The following is a 17792-nucleotide window of genomic DNA, read 5'->3' as shown; positions in this document are numbered from 1 at the left end:
AGGGTTGTGCATCAAGAAAGGAAACATTTCTAACCCTACAGAGGGAAGGGGGTGAACTTAATGTGAAAGTTAAAGGATGAGAAAACATTTTCAAAGCAAATAATTAGGTGATGGGTGTTAGAGTAGGACGAAAAAGTATGGGAAGCCCCTTAATGCTGCTCTAGTTTCTGAAGTTAAAATCCCTGGGTTTGAATCACAGGGCTGCTATTTACTTGGCTAGGTAACCCTAGGCAAATTATTTAATCTTTTTGTACATCTGTTACTGCATTTGTAAATGGGGTCAATGTCAATATCTGCTTCCTAAGGCTGTTACCAAGACTAAATGAGGTGCTACATGCAAAGTATGAAGATATGTGCCAAGCACATGATAAGCACTTACAAAATATTTGCTCTTTTCATTATTATGTGCAATGCTAGCAGTGATTCCAAGGATGGTTTCTAGGGTTGAGAAAATAGGAATCTGATGTCTGCTCTTACGATATTTTATTTTCTGGAGGCATCCTGAATCTAATTCATAGACTCTCCAGATTTTCAGGTTCCTGGCCATGCAGTGTTCCATCCAGTTACGTGTGTCTGATGTTTTTAGGTATTTTGACCATAAGCTTCTTTGCCATAATCACCTTTGCAGCAAGCATTTTTGCGGCAAACTTTTCACTGAGTAAAAAATTGGCCATAAAACAATTTTGCCATAAAAGGTAAAACGATGGTTGAGAGTTTCTTTTGATATATATGTGTGTGTGTGTGTATATACACACACACACATATATATATACACACACACATACACACACACACACACACACACACACACACATATATATATATATAAAATACAAAAATCATTATAGATGATGATGATTTGTCCAAAGAGTTGGCTTCTTATTTGAAACACATCACAATGGGGGAGAAAGCGACCAAGGCCTGGAAGGTGCAGAACTTTGGAATGTTTATCAATAGACTTGTGACAATACGCTAGGAACAAACAACAGTGCAATACAAAGCTCAGGTATAAATATGCATCTTAGTTTTTGGAAACGGACACCTCTCTAAACAAATGAAGAAATTTTAGTGAAAAAGAAAAAAATATGATGCTGAACGAGGAGATGAATCAACAAGCAAAAATAATGTGTAAAATACTGAGAATGAAAGACCTGGAAGACAGTCACTTAGGTACCAGACACAAATAAGATCAGTCATTTGCACAGTACTGCTGTGAAATATACACACACTTTAAATATATTCAGATGTTTTGTCCCTCATGATAAAGTCTCTTTAATTTTGTCATTCATTTTTCATGTTTCATGATGTCCTTTTTCATGTCTGACTTTTATCTTTCATTGTTTCATCTTTTACAGCAAAACTGCCTCATGGTTAATTAGTTACACGGTGAAAATGTTTGTGGTGGCAAAGATGTCTGAGGCAGAGAACCTTATGGGGAAAATACCTAGAAGCCCAGTCATCGCGTTGGCTGGTGCGGCTAATCGCCTGCCTGCTGCTTTTGCCCTACGCCTGCCTGGGCCGGGCTAGCTGATTTGATCCAGTGAGCAACTATGATTGCAGCTGAATGTTCTTCATTACATAATAGGGAGCTCTTCAAGTTTCAAAGTCCCTAAAATTGTGTCATGAAACTGGGGCATGACAATAAAAGAAAACAAGGGAGACAAATTTTTCACGTGTGTCTGCCCCACATTGGAGTCTCGGGCAGCAATTCAGGGCCAGAGTGGCAGTCTCAGACGTGTGTGGATGTGTTATATGCATCTCTGTACAACAAAATGAGAAGAGAGAAAACCTGATGTGTGTACATGGCTCACCTTGTGGTGGGGACAGGGGATGATGTGGGTGGAACGAGAAAGGCATGGGCAAGAAGGCGCAAGTGATAAAAAGCAAAGAATGATGAATTAAAAACACAATTCACATAGGATATGACAGTCTGTGTGTGCATTAATGTGAAATAACACATATGTGGGTTTATGTGTTTGGAAATTCAACAAAAAAGATTATTCAGAGGGGACCCCTCTGCTTACAACTGCTACAATAAAAAGTAGGCAGTGTACAGGCACTGTGAATTCTGATCACAACAAAACAATAACAACCAAAACCTGGTTGCCCCATGGTAGTAGCCTGGTTTCCAACATATTTGTTTTTCTAATAAAGTATTACCTTTCCTTTATTTAGTCCCTTGTTTCTTCACTGAGTTCCTACTAATGCTAAGCACTGTGGTAGGTACCAGGGATAAGTTTACCTAGAAATGGAATTCCTGCTCTCCAAGAGCTGTCTCGGGGTGTGGGAGATTGACAAGGAAGCGGCCAGAGAGGAAGAGGGTTCAGGAACAGGCACCCATGAGTGCAGAGTACCAAGGAGGCCAGCTGAGCAGCCAAAGCCAAGCTGTGAGATGGAAAACTTCCCACCAGCGTGGACACCTCCATTGTATTTTGAAGGCACTAAACCAAACAGGATGGGAGCAGGGAGAGGCCTGGAGCAGGAAAGGCGTTCTTACTAGAGGGGATTTTATGGTAGGATTACACAATAGAAGACCTGAAGGTCTTGTCTCTACCACCTGCTGACTGTTCTAGTGGGTCTGGCAGTAAATGACCTGGAACTTACTAACTCATCTGAAAATGGGGCTCAGAGTCAAGGGACAGACAATGAAATGGCTCTGAGCCTGGCCTTTGGAACTAGGCTACTGGGTTCAAAAGTCAGTTTATCCATGACTAGCTGTGACCTTGGGCAAATGACTTTCCGTCTTTAAAAAGGGGACAAGTAATGGTGTCTGCCTAACATGGTTGCATTTATAAGAGCTCCCAGGGCAGAGGCAGTACCAGATAACTTTTCTTATTATCACTCAGCCACAGGTTGAAGAATAAATGAGGCTGAGTTTAAATGTGCAATAAACTGCAACCTGGTACAAATTACACTAGAAGCACAGTGCGTTTCAGAAAGAAGAAAAACATACTGCTCTTGCTTTTTCATAACAGAAGAATTTCCCTTTTAAATTTTGCCAGGAAAATCCCTGGCCACAGCTGCTCTTGAATTCAGTTTACCAAAGGTGGCTCAAGTGAAGAGTTGCCGTTTGGGGTTGTGCTGGCCCAGGCTGGACACAGAAAATGCGACAGTGCTTTCAGCAAGGCAGGGACAGGGGTCTCAATTCAGTGAGAACCGGGCATGATGAAATAATCAGGGGCCTGGGGACCTGGGCGCATCTCAGCCCCGCCAGCATCTTCTTTCACATCTATTTCCCCTCCATCCTCATGTCCTGAGGCGCTCTGCCTCCACATCTATTCATGAAAAGGGGTGTTGATGACTGCTTCTGGGATCCAGGCCAGAACTTTACACAGCTGCCTCGTAGGAACTCATGTGGGCAGATGAAGCAGGAGAAGTTTTTAAACTCTTGGATCCCTCAGAAGCTCTGAATGTGGGTCAGAAGCATAGCCTTCTCCTCTCCTGAGATACTTTCAAAGCAGACAGGGAGTGTTCAGTGGACTCGGCTTCCATGAAGCTCGTGAGATGAAGGATAACGGGACGTAGGAGAAGTGCCTCTGCTGTGGATTGAACTGTGTTTATCAAAAAGATAGGCTGAAGGTCTGACCCCTGGTCCCTGTGAATGTGAACTTACTTGGAAAAGAGGGTCTTTGCCCAGGTTACCAAGTGAAGATGAGGTCATTAGAGTGGGCCCTAATCCTTTATGACAGGTGACCTTGTAAAAGGAAAAGAGAGACACACAGGAAAGATGACCAAATAGGAAGAGGGAGGCAGAGGCTAGAGTAATGCAGGTGCAAGCCCAGGATGCCAAGGATGGACAGCCACCACTGGAAGAGGCGAGGAGGAATCTGACCCAGAGTCTCAGAGGGAATCTCAAAAGGAGCAGAGTCTCAGCGGGACCCTGCCAACACCTTGCTTCTAGACTTCCAGCCTCTGGAACTGGAAGAGAATACATTTCTGCTGCTCTAAGCCACCCGCTTGGTGGTGTTTTATTACAGCAGTCCTAGGAAACTAATACAGCCTCTCAGTCCAAATGGGCAGTCTGACTCTCACCCCTGAGAGCTCTCCCTTCTAACCCCTCTCGGTGAGAGCCAGGCTGAACTGGAATGGGCTCAAGTGACAGCAGCTGCCTGAGGGAGAGTCAGAATTAAAGCAACAGGGGCCAGGGCAGATGGTGTGCTCTCAGTGACTGTCTCACAGAGAAGGTACATTATTTGAAGTCATTAAAGCATCATCTGTACATGGAGCATCTAGGGTTTGACTCCTGAACGAGGACATGAGCTCTGAGGAGGACACAGCCAACCAGGAAGCTGGGAACATGCTGCACTCTCCTGCCAGGTCTCAGGCCAGGGAGTCTGCATTTTAAAAACTGCCCTGTCTTTGCAGCGCCAGGACATAGGTTCTATTCCCCTCAGCTGGGCATAGTGGGTTAAAGGATCTGGTGTTGCCGCAGCAGCAACATAGGTCACAACTGCGACTCGGATCTGATCCCTGGCCTGGGGAACTCCATACACCTCATGGTTGCCAGAAGAGAAAAAAAAAACAAAAAAAAACAAAACTCCCCAAATGAGTCTATAGCTTGAGTTTAGATATGGGGCAACTGAGGCTCAGAAACATTAAGTGGCTCAAGTCCTCAAACTGGCTCAAGAGGCAGCATTGAACAGGAGTCATGGAAGTGGATGTTTCTAAAGAACAAATGGGTCCCAACATATCTGGGGGTGTATCTTGGGTCCTTGTGGCTGGGAGAAGGTACTTTTGTAAGACTCAGTTTCCTTCTCTGCAAAATGGTAATAATAATAATCCCTACTTCATGGAGTGAGAACTCAGTGCACTTCAAGTTCAGCATCTGGCCCCTAGAACAGAGGCATACGCTGCTTGGCAGCAGCTGCCGCCCTCGTCACATGGGAAGCAGGCTGGTGGAAGGTGGACCTGTGCTATTTTACCTCTTTGTCCAACGTGACTCTCAGGACACTGTTCTGTCTTTTAATGTTTCGGACAGTGACTACTATGCCACTTAGCTAAACTCAGACTCAGTGGAGCTGGAGCATGAGATTTTAAGCTGAGACAGGAGGGCCTGAGAACTCTGGACAGCGTCTCTGCAATTTAAAACCCTGCTCATACATATCAGAGCTACATATTTTAGGTAATAGGTGGGGACCTGTGAAAAAATGGTCCCTTTCAAGCCTTGTGAGTGCCTTGCTCTAAAGATGCTCAAAGAGTCCTTGCCATGGCAAATGGCTGACCTTGGCTGTATCTTACACAGCAAGGAGAGGCTGTCCCCAAGTGCAGTGGGAGCCTGCACTGAACCACTCACAGGTCTCACTGGCAGGCAAGTTGTGTTCCAGCCCAGGATGTGAGTCAGTTGGACTTGGAGGTTCAAAGATGCTAGTATTCAGTATGTTTCCAAAATGGGTTGTTCTGAGCTAATTTATCTACTCGTTTCTGTACAAGTCATGAGCAAGAAACACTTCCACCTTCAGTAAGATGCCTTTTAACTTTGAAGATCATTTTAGTCCTAAGAAAACACAGACAGCCAAAGATGCTCTCGCCTGCCAGTGCTCAGGAAGGGAGACGTGGTATACGTACAATTTAATCTTCTGACAGATCTTCGCCAAAAATGGGAGGGAACAAATATCAGAATCACTTCTGGAATAGGTCTGGAGAGAAAAAAACAAAAGCAAAGAGAGTTGTTTAGTTCAAGGGATGGCTCTCCAACTTCTAAAGGCCCTTCCTCTCCTCTTGGCATTATGGTTTGGCTTTCTGGACTCTTCTTCCAGAATTGGGGCTCTTTTACATAACTAAAGTTACCCTTGTTCCTGTCCCCACTCTCTGTATTCATTCCATTAGGACAAGCCTGCGGTCAATGGGGCATCCCAGAAGGTGTTAGGCAGAAGAATTGCTTTCTGTACTTCAGAAAGGCATCTCTGGAGGAGTTCCCATGGTAGCTCAGCAGGTTAAGAACCCAACATAGTCCATGAGGATGTGGGTTTGATCCCTGGACTTGCTCAGTGGGATAAGAATCTGGCACTGCTTCGTGTAGGTCACAGATGTGGCTCAGATTCCATGTTGCTTTGGTTGTGGTGTAGGCAAGCAGCTGCAGCTCCAATTCAACCCCCAGCCTGGGAACTTCCATATGCTGCAGATGCAGAAGGAAGGAAGGAAGGAAGAAGTGAAGGAAAAAAGATATCTCTGGGAGACAGGAAGGCAAAGGAATCTGCTGGCAGATAAAGATCTCAGGCCTGATCCCAGGGGCCTCAAACCTTAGCACTACTGCCACTTGGGGCTGAATAATCTTTGTTCCGGGTTCTCCTGCTAGCTGTAGGATATTTAGCATCGTATCTGGCATGGAACCACTATTTGTCTCCAGCAGCCCCCCCAATGTCTCCAGATGTTGCCAAATGTCACCAGGGGAGGGGTGGGCAGGTAAAATTGTCACCGGCTGGGAACCACTGATGTGAGGTGGAAGGAGGGGGATGGTGGCCCAAAGGAGGGGTGTTTAGAGACACGGGAACTGACTGAGATGAGCCGCGGGCAATTATGCCACAGCGAGGGTGGCAATTTGGAAAGAGACACATTCTAAGACTCCGAGTTCAAAGTCAGGTCGAAATCGAATGTTTGAGCTACTTCTTTTAATATTTACTTTAGTCTGAAGACCTTAGTCTAGTCAATCTAATGGCAATGTAGGTTTTAACACGGATGATAACCAATATATCAAAAAATTTATAGGAACAGCCTGTTAATTACTACACCAACGGTACAATGGAATAAAATGTTATAACTGCACAGCTGTTCACTGTCAAAACTCAGCCTGAAGGCTGCAGCTGTCTTTGACATTCATTGTGCCAAAACTGGATCCAGGACATGGGCAGTAGATAGTGGAACTTGTCCAGGGACACCCAGAACTCCTTCTGTTAAGACAGAGGCTTTCATCACACAGTATGGAAAGAACTAACCTCTACTTATAATTTAATTGCAAAGCGAACTTAGGCAGATACACAGCAGCACTGCAGAAGTTTTTGCTTGCATGTTTGATAGCCCCTTCCTTTCAATCTGAACCTTACTAGACAGAGGGAAAATGTGGGCTATTATTAACTCAGCGATGGACTGAAAATATCACACCTGGCTACGTGTAATCCCACCTAAAATAAAGGTCTCAAATCTGGGCTGTCCCTGAGCACAGGACTTAGGCAGCATTTTCATTTTGCCATTTATTTAAATAACCAGCTTCTGTTTGCATCTGGAACTTTCCCACCCCAGGATGTTAAATGAATACAGAACAACAAACAGGGGTTCAAGAAAGGAAATTGTGGTGAAAGGGGGTACACAGCGGGTCAAAGTGGGAGAGCCTGGACTCTCCAGCTGACAGGCTGGGCTGAAATGACGTGCGACCTCCTGTGTGTTTCTCTCTGCATCCTGGCTATAGGTCTGCAGTTATATCAACCATCACAGTGGAATTAATTACAGCCAATTTCCTCTAAGCAGTTTTTCAGAGATGCTTATTTGCATTTCCTGATTATTTTTTCCTTGATAGCTTCAATTTAGAAATTAAATAAATTGGAGGAGGGCTTTGAGGAGTTTTTTCATTGTTGAATTGCTCCGTTGATTTTTTTTTTTTTGCTTGTTTTTTTGGCTTCTTGCAAGGAATAACTGGAATCTTGCCCCATGAATTATGCTTGCAATTCTGGTGATAGAAATGAAAATTGTAAAATCCTAATTAGCCTTCGAGTTAATGCCAAGGCAGTTTATGCTAGTGAGGTAAGCAATGCTCTGAGAATAAGTTTTGAGATGTATGTTGAGAATAGGAGAACAACTGTATTATCCTCTGCTCTGATTACATAAAAGTTCTGAAGGTAGTAGTCAAGGATTCCATGTGATGTTTCAGTTTCTTGTTGAGTGACTTAAGCAGACTGGCTGAACCAGCTATGGTTGGCCTTTAATGACTCGCTGAATTAAATAATAATTGGTGATGCGAGCATTGTGACTGATTGATGGATTGTGCAGAAATGTTGGCATCTGACATGTATCAGCTTTGCACATCAAAACCCCGGTGCCTCCCACAGGTAGGGTTGCCAAGTAATATTGTATTGAGCATACTTATACTAAAAAATTATTTGCGGTTTATCTGAAACTCAAATTAAAAATTATTCGCTGTTTATCTTAAACTCAAATTTAATTGAGCATCCTCTTTTTTTATTTGCTAAATCTGGCAAGCCGAGCCATGAGGCAATTTCTTCCTCTTTATTTCCATGTTGCCAAATCAATAGGACTTTGAAGGTGTTGCATCAGGTGAAGGAGGGGCCGGGCCAGCAGGGAGAAGCCCAGGCCCAGGGCCGTGCCCTCTCATCTCTGATGAAGGCTTCCTTCCTGCCAGGACCGCTGGCATCAAGGGAGATGCTGTTCTTCAAAGGTTTACCTTTCCGCTTCCTTTTCAACTGGGGCTGATGGGCCACCAGGGCCTAACTCAAATACCTGACTTAATCATAATTGTTTGAATTAAGTATTCTTGTTTTTTAAATTTAGGGCCACACCCACGGCACATGGAGGTTCCCAGGCTGGGGTCCAATTGGAGCTGTAGCCATTGGCCTACACCACAGCCACAGCAACGCAGGATCCAAGCCGAGTCTATGATCTACACGGCCGGATCCTTAACCCACTGAGTGAGGCCAGGGATTGAACCCGCATCTGCATGGATCCTACTCGGGTTTGTTAATCGCTGAGCCACGAAGGGAACTCCTGAACTAAGTATTCTATCTGTTGAATAAAACTACAATTGCGAAGACAAGCAAGGAGAAAGGACTAATAATAGTGGTGATTTCAGCCAGTGTTTACACTGAGAGCTTGATAAGTCCAGGCACGATATCAGGCACTTTGTACACATCAACTCTGTTAGTCTTGACATCCATGCTTTGAGAAAGGAACACTGTTATTGCCCTGATCTCGCTGATAGGGAAACTGAGGCTCAGCCTAGGTCACATATTTAGAAAGTGGAGGAGCAGGAGAATACAGCCAGCAGCTCTTCACAGTGATTAGCAGAAGACATTTGGCTGTGTGCCAGGAGAAGGTTTTGGTTGTCACGACTAGACAGGGGGATGGTGCTGCTGGCATCTCGTGGGTAGAGGACAAAGATGCTGCTAAACATCCTACAATGCCAAGCATAGCGCCGGCAACAAAGGATTATCCAGCCCCAAGTGTTGGCAGTGCTGGGGTTAAGAAACGCTCCTATAGAGAGAAAGGAGGAGAAAAAAAGGGAAGGAGCTCATATTCCTACTTCAATCCTAGTTCAGCTGTTGTGGGCTTGCATCCAGAGTAGCCCCTGGCCTTTGGAGAGTTAGAGCTGGGGCCAGATGGAGGTGAATGGGCCCAGGAAAATACTGGCATTCTCCCCGTTGCTTGCTTACCAGAGTTGGGGATTTCTTGACGATCTGTCTTGCCTTCGTCAGTGTAAATTTCCACGCCTCCTATAAAAGCAGTTAGACAATATTATAGCTTGTGTCTCGTCTTTTCTTTCTCCATCATTTCAACAGCTGGGCTTTTTTAAGTTCGTAAGTTTGCAATAAAGGGATTATTCCATAACTTTGTGATGAAATAATTCACAAGAAGGCAATTTCATGTTATTAACCCTCTTGATTAAGGGATTTGCTCTGTGCCAGATGCCATGCTAAACCCTTTGCAAACATTATGTTATTTAATCTTCACAACAGCTCTGAGAGATATGACCTTTTAACAGGTAAGGAAATTGAGATGCAGAAATGCTAAGAAACTGGCTGAAGATCTCAGAGCCAGTATCCAGCAGAGACAGCATCTGAACCTGCCCACTATGCTAAACTTGGTAACTTGTCTTTGGGTCTGAAAGCCCCAGGGCAGAAAGCAGTAAACAGACAGTCAACCTAAGTGCTTTGTACCACAGGGCTGAAGGGCGGCTAATGGCTACCATTCAGGACTGAGAGTTTGGGACTGGCTTATGCACACTGAGGTATATGGAATGACTGGCCAACAGGGACCTGCTGTACAGCACAGGGAACTCTACCCAGTATTCTGTGATGGTCTATGTAGGAAAAGAATCTGAAAAAGAATGGACATGGGAACTTGTATAAATGAATCACTTTGTTGTATATACAGCAGCAATTAACAGAACATTGTAAATCACAATAAAAATTTTAAAAAACAACAAAAAAAGACTTTTCAATAAAAACTTTTAAAAAATGAAAAAAATAAAAAAAAAAAAGAAAAAGACTCTTTCATTCGCCTTCTCTTCTCCTGGTTGGATATCTCCATTGCTAAAGCATCCCATCCAAGGACATCTTCTGAGTTTAAGAAGAGTTAGCTAATTATCACTGATAACTATCGTTATGGAACTTTGTATTCGTGGGAGGGTTGGAAGAAAAGTAACGGGACAGGGGTGGGGGCTGGGGAGTATTTTCCTCCCAGCACGGCTTCCCAGAGCTTTTGTCCACCCCTCTTCCCTAAGCCAAATGTCCTAGCCCTGCCGTATTCCTCCTCCAGCTGTTCCTGTGTGGCCCTAATAGAATATGAGTGATAGTTTACATGCCTGGGTCCAAACTCCAGCTCTGCTGCTCACTAGCTATGAATCCTTGAGCAAGTTATGCTCTTAGCCCTTCAGCAGCCCTAGGATTCCTCGACATATAAGAAAGCCCTATTTTGATCATCTGCAACAAAGGAATTATAGCTACCAATGTCCTAGGCTGCTGTAAGGTTTATAGTACATCACCCATGTCGTGCCTCCAGCCCAGGACCTGCCCTGATAACTCCTGCTCAGTAACTGAAAGACTAATTGGAAAACTTCTGTCTTTCAGCCCAGCTTTCCCCTCACCCAGAAAAGATGGGTACTGGGATGGGACTTGGAGCTGGCTGGTCAGCAGGAGAGACCTCTTGGGAGATTCTTGGGAGATGCTGGCTGTTGCCGCTCAGGGATGTTCAGGACCCGAGTCCATACTTGACCCCTTTGCGAGTTCTTCACCCTGGGAGATGCCTTTCTCCACCCTGGAGCTCCATGTGTTCTGAGGACCTCAGCCATGCTGCGAGCCCATGAGAGGAGGTGTGATGACTGAGTGAGAGCCTGGGTTGCAGTGAATTTTCCAGGAGGTTCTTTAGGAAGGAGGGCGGCAGAGCCAGCTGCAGCTTGCCCTCTATGGGCTGGCTCTGCAACCCTCTCCCTGGTGTCTGCCCTGAATCATACTCCACCTGTTCAAATTCAAAGGCTGGAAGACCATGGCTCTTGTATCAGAGGCAGTAGGCCCGCTGACATCTAAGAGTATGTGTTAGCGACTTGAGAAAAGAAGCTGCTCTCCAGGTGGGTGTGGTGGCGAGGATGCCCTTGTGCAGTGTATGTTTCTTCAAGCATTGAAAATACAACTGTGCCAATTGGTGAGCGACTGTGTCCCTGAGCCTCTGAGCCTTCCCACCACTGCCTGGCCTTCCAGCTTCTCCCTAGGACTCTCCAGACCTCCTCGCCATCAGTTAACACAGGGGCCAAGGTCATGTACAGGCTGGTAGGCATCTCCAGACCTCGCTCCAACACCGCAACCAGCATCCATTCTGATTGGCTGGCAGAGGGGCCAAAACAGTTCGTGACAATCCTCACTTTCAAAACATCGACATCTTTACCAGAAAGCTGCTTAGGGAAGGGCCCCATTCAAAAACTGAACTTACTGACTGCAATTTTGGCCTTTTCTAGACATTCTGACAAATCCTAGAAATGTTCCTATCGTATCAAGTCAGTGTTTCTGGTGGGTCTTATAAAGCACTAGATCTAGGCACAAATTTCTGTTATGGTGTCCCTTTTGGCTGCCTTTGTGAGCTTAAAGTTAATTCTCCACACTACTGAAGGTGCAGTTCTTGTCTTAACTATGCGCCCCTTGCTTCTCTGCTTCAGAAATACCCCTTTGCCTCCCAAGGCCCATCTCAGGCATGATAGGGCCTAGCCTGGTTCCTGCTACTTAGTAGGTGCTCAGTAAGTATAGAAATAAAGTGAAAGAAAACATTTATGATATTGTGTTAAGCAGGGAAAACAGGCTACAGGATGTTATACATACAGGAAAAAAAAATCCTGCAAAGAAATACGCCATAATAATTGTTGGTGATCACTTTTTCCTTTTGGTTCTTTTCTGTTTCCTAAATTTTCAATAATGAGCACAACTTCAGCAATAAATGCTTTTTTAAAAAGACCTCAATACATGCTGCCCTGTTTCTAATTGAAAAACAAAATGATTTGCTCCCAGCACAGGCCCCTAGGATCTGGTGGTGAACAGACATTCCTGCCCTCCCAGAGTTTCCAGGCTGGCATGGAGACACCAGAAACAAGTACAGTAAATAGAAGTGAGACGAAGCAGAAAGAAGGCTTTGGCGACCGTCTTTTTTTTTTTTGGTCTTTTTAGGGCTGTACCCGCGCCATATGGAAGTTCGAAGGCTAGGGGTTGATTCAGAGCTGGAGCTGCCTCCCTGCACTATAGCCACTGCAACTCGGGATCCAAGCCACGTCTGCAACCTACACCACAGCTCACGGCAATGCTGGATCCTTAACCCACTGAGTAAGGCCAGGTGTTGAACCTGCATCCTCATGGATACTGGTTGGGTTCATTACCGCTAAGCCACAACGGGAACTCCTGGCAACATCTTTTTTAGGAGCGGCTACTCAGATCCCCTTGAGAGAACTGATGTGATTTTAATCCAGTTCAGTTCACTGGGGAGATCAATGTTTTTGAGGGATAAAGAACAAAAAAAAAAAAAAAAAAGGATGAAAGAAAGAGAGAGAAAGAGAGAGAGAGAGAGAGAGAGAGAGAGAGAGAGAGAGAGAAAGAAAGAAAGAAAGAAAGAAAGAAAGAAAGAAAGAAAGAAGAAAGAAAGAAAGAAAGAAAGAAAGAAAGAAAGAAAGAAAGAAAAGAAAGAAAAGAAAGAAAAGAAGACGTGACAAGGGCTTCGCCAAATGCCTTCTGATTTCCTTAGCACTGGGCGCGGTCATTGCTTCTGGGATCCTCCCTGCAAGGCTGAGGGCAGGTTCACCTGGTCTTGGCTTGACCAAAGCCCCACTGTCTCCCACAGGATAAATGTATTAATACCAACATTAAAAAAAATCATAAGTGCTTTTTAAAAATGCTTTGGGGGAGTTCCTTGGTGGTCTAGTGGGTAGAGTTTGGTATTTTCACTGCCACGGCCCAGGTTCAATTCCTGGTCTGGGAACTGAGATCCCACATCAAGCCACTGCACACCATGGCCAAAATAAATAAATAAATAGAATGTTTTCTTTCTTAGGTAGAACTAAATCTTACACACTGGAAAATAGCCACTGTTAAGAACAGTGGAATGCAGATAGAATAATAGCAAGAATAGATAGATAGAATAGATAGCAAGAATAGATAGCAAGAATAGATAGAATAGTAGCAAGCTCTACCTGAAGGCCAGATATGCCAGCATTTGATAAAAACTCATAACCAGAGGTGCTTCGTACATCTGTCTTCCTACTTAGTAAAAATTGCCTCAAAGCCCTTTTTGTCTTTTTCTCTGAGCCCCTCTCTGCCTTACCCTGGAGCTATTTTTGCACCTACTTGCTCCCCCACTCTGCCCCCATGGGCAGTCAAGTCCTTGGGGACAGCTTCTTTCAAATCATGCTCCATTTGGAGTTCCCATTGTGGCGCAGTGGAAACAAATCCGACTAGCACCCATGAGGATTCGGGTTTGATCCCTGGCCTTCGCTCAGTGGGTTAAGGATCTGGCGTTGCTGTGAGCTGTGGTGTAGGTCGAAAACACAGCTCACACTGGGTGTTGCTGTGGCTGTGGCTGCAGCTGTGGTGTTGACTGGCAGCTGCAGCTCCAATTCGACCCCGAGCCTGGGAACCTCCATATGTCGCGAGTGCGGCCCTAAAAAGCAAAAAAAAAAAAAAAAAAAAAAAAAGTCTTATTCCATTTGTAAATCAACTTATGCCACTAAATTTGGGGGTGAGTAATCCTCTGTCCTAACAAATTTCTAGAGAAGATCTGGATTAGTGATCTTCTCCCCGTCCCCAAACCCCTCATAAATGCCTGCTCTCCGATAACAAAAAACTCACGTCCAAAATCATCATTTCACGTCCCAGGGGCTGTCTCCTTTGTGGGAACCTGTCACTGCTGTCAAAGTATGACGTGAACAAAGGCACTTTCTGTAATTTTCAAATCTATTGCTGCTATAATTGATAACAGAGAACTAGACTGCTAAAAATTGTTCACTGTTAGAAACTCATGCCTAAAAATACTATTTTTCTTGGTTTCTTTCACTCCTAAGTGGACCAGAATTTGATTCTTTAACATCACAGAGCCTGAGAGGACCCAATTTGTGAATGTGTCTTATCCAATTCACCAATGCTCAAGAGTGTCAAGGGAACATGTGCTGAGTTTGGAGCACCCCCTGTGCACTGTAGTCTTTGCATGTTTTCCCTTTGTTGTTAGCACAGTCTACAGCGCAGGGGGCTTTGGCTGAACCATCTGAATGTTTGAGAAATGCCTTTCTTCAGAGTGTTTCTTACCACAAAGTGGCTCCAACCCTTGAATATGCTAATCCGTGCTGCGGCTCTCCTGTGGAGCATGTAGTTTACAGGCTTCCCAAACTTCCAAACCTTAAAAGGACAACACTTTTCTTTGCCAGCACACCCATTCACACTTCCTACAGCAGGAGTGACAGCAAGGGTTTTTGTGTCAAACAGGTCTGAATCGAATCTGGACTGTGCCACTTACCGGCTCTGACTTTGGGCAAGTTACTTATTGGCTCTAAGCCTCAGTTACCTCGTCTATAAAATATGGATGAATCCTTTCTACATTGTAGTCATATCACGGTTTGCTGTCAATCTTCTCTTCCAGGTAATAAAACCTTTGATGAGAAGGGTTATGCCCCATTCACTATTATTGCATCCCTCATATATAGTTCATGGTACAACACAGACATTTAATAAGTACTTGTGAAATGAAGGGTAGAATGAATGATTGCACAAATAAATGACTGGCTGAAGGAATATTTCTTTCTCCTTTCATTATCGATCATATGCTTGCAACTACGCTTATACCCGGGTTACATGACTTTCCACCCAGGTGGGTAGGTGCTTGGCATACACAGTCAGGGCTCTCCCCCAACCACACGATCCTCCGCATTGAGCCATCCACACTCACTGGGAGTTATGCTTGCCATTCCCCTGGTGACCTCAGAAGTCACATGATCTTCCTGGTGTTTCAATGTCAGGCTTATTTCATTCTGGGAAAACGGTGTGGAGATGGTGGGAAAGGCGCTAGAGTCCAGATCTGTGGACCATCAGCTCTGTTTGCGGCCATGCTTAAATTATGTCACCTCTGAGTTCTACCTGCAATGTTGGATGTGAGGACTCAAAGACGTCTGGAAAAGCTAATTTGCTTGCCTGACTCAGTGAGAGGCAGAGGGGGACACGCTGTAGGCAACGTGAAAATGAAGCTCGTCACCCTCTCTCCTTGGTAACATTTTCACTGTTGGCGACCCAGTGCTGAAGTCAGTGTTTCCAAAGTATGAAGACCCTGCTTCCAACTTCTGAAAAATCAAAACTTTTCCAGAAGTTTCCTTCCAAATGGAGGGTGCCACTGTGATCAGTGGTTGGAGAAAAAGGTGGGGGATAGATTGTGAGCTGGATGTAAAATTCTTCTGGCTGGAAGCCAGTGATGGTCCTGACTCACTTGACAGCAATCCTTGGAGGCATAAGCAGATTCTCCACCAACCCAGAGGGGCTTGGTTCTGGAAGTATTCATTTGATTCTGCAATTTGTTATGGTCAAATCTTTTCAGCTTCTCATTACTTTCTCTCTTTGATTATAGCATTTCCTTATTCCAATAGCAAATCCCCTTCAGAGTCTATTAAGCACTCTCATGAGTGAATTGCAGGGGAAGCCACCACACAGGCTCTCAGCCATATAAGCCCTCAGCTTGGGGGCTTAGAGCCCAAAGAACCATGGATATGTATATTGGATTTCTTTACTCAAGGGCTTGGAAAATTCCAAGGACAATATGGGATGACTCCCTAGCAGTCTACTAAAAAGGGGAGGCCAATCCTTTGCTTGATCGTCAGAGCACACAGTAGCATATACCCATAGAGGCTTTGCTCACCTAAGTTTTTAATCAAATAGTGGCATGTCTGGCCATTGGGTGGAATTTGCTGGTTTATTATGTTATCTGTCTACATTCTACTATAATCTACAGTGTCTATTTTCCAACATGTAGGATTTAGCTCTACCAAAGCCCAATTTGATTTTCATGTTCTGACATGTCCCAGCTTTATGACTTTAAGATATGTGGGAAAAAATGAAGTCAGCTCATGTCAGTGTCTTCTTCCAGGGACCGAAAAAAAAAAAGAAAAACAAAGAACTATACAAGTAACAGAAAAATGCCACCCCTTTTGAATGCACCCCCTTAGATCACTAAAAATATTTTCTTCATACATATTTTACCATTAGCTAAATTTCCTCCTTTTCTTTTCCTGTAGAGCTATTTGCGTTATCGACACATTTAGTCATATTCTCTCTATCCTTTTCTCCAGGAAGTATTTTGAAAAATAAAGTCTTTATTTTATTTACTTAATTTTTTGGCTGCACCGTAGCATGCATAAGTTTCTGGGCCAGGGATTGAAACTGAGCCACAGCTGTGGCAATTCTTAATGGCTACAGGCTACCAGGGAACTCTAAAAAAGTATTATTTTATTATCGTTATTTTTTTAGGGCCATACCTAGAGCATATGGAAGTTTCCGGGCTAGGGGTCAAGCTGGAGCTGCAGTTGCAGGCCTACACCACAGCCACAGCAATGCGGGATCTGAGCTGCGTCTGCAACCTACACTGCAGCTTGTGGCAATGCTGGATCCTTAACCCAGTGAGCGAGGCCAAGGACTGAATCCACATCCCCACCAACACTATGTTGGATACTTAACCTTCTAAGCCACAATGGGAACTCGAAAGTTTTATTTTAAACAGCAATATTCCACTCCCACAACTTTTCCTGACATTATTATTCATTGACTTTATTACACCACCACCATCACTACATACTTACTGAGGTTTTTCTACGCCTGATGTTCTCTACCAGACATTGTATATACTTTATACTCAGCATGATAGGAATGAATGATTTTTTCCTTTTATTCTTTTATGGCCATGCCTGTGGTATAAGGAAGTTCCCAGGCTAGAGGTCGAATAGGAGCTGGAGCTGCTGGCCTATACCACAGCCACCCTGGATGTGAGAGCATCTGTGACCTGTGCTGCAGCTTATGGCAATGCCAGATCCTTAACCCACTAAGCCAGGCCAAGGTATCAAACCTGCATCCTCACGGACACTACGCTGGGAACTCCAAGGAGTGAGCAGTCCTTATAGATGAGAAATCCACAACCCAGTACTGTTTCATTGAATTGTCCAAAGCTTCACAATAAATACTTCTGTTTCATTTTGACAGTTTCTTCTCTAATATCTGGGCACGTGCACAAGTTCTCCAGGGCTAGACTTCATAGGCTTTTCTTATTATTGGATGTTGTCCTATTCTTTACACACGTGATTTCTGGCAAATGATTGGGTTTGTCAGATAGTGGGTGTGGTTCAGTCACTGGGTTGTCTTAGGTCGACTGCTTTATAACTTATACTTCTAACTTTTCACCATTATTCTATTTGCATTCAGGTTTCCAGAAGAGTTTTGCTGAAGGCTACACAATTAATCAATTTACTTGTATTACTTTCCTACTATTGAGACACCAAATTACCACAAATTTAGCAGCTTAAAACAACACAAATTTATACTTTGATAGCTCTGGAGGCCAGAAGCCTGAAA

At 44.2% G+C, this 17792-nt stretch overlaps 1 protein-coding gene across 3 annotated transcripts in view; it reads right to left on the bottom strand.

Moving 5' to 3' along the window:
- AOAH (acyloxyacyl hydrolase) overlaps nucleotides 1-17792 on the bottom strand; it is a 183060-nt gene that overhangs the window by 101338 nt on the left and 63930 nt on the right. For all 3 annotated transcript variants that reach the window (XM_013985718.2, XM_021079244.1, XM_021079245.1), the window contains 2 exons: nucleotides 9378-9437; nucleotides 5566-5636 (listed from right to left, as the gene is read on the bottom strand). In XM_013985718.2, the coding sequence (XP_013841172.1) occupies nucleotides 5566-5636; nucleotides 9378-9437 (131 nt within the window). The remainder of the gene's footprint in view (nucleotides 1-5565; nucleotides 5637-9377; nucleotides 9438-17792) is intronic.

The sequence above is a fragment of the Sus scrofa genome, chromosome 18 (assembly GCF_000003025.6).
Source record: "Sus scrofa isolate TJ Tabasco breed Duroc chromosome 18, Sscrofa11.1, whole genome shotgun sequence".
Lineage (NCBI taxonomy): Eukaryota > Metazoa > Chordata > Mammalia > Artiodactyla > Suidae > Sus > Sus scrofa.
Note: the sequence above shows the minus strand (reverse complement) of the source record. Positions and strands in the feature narration are given on the sequence as shown.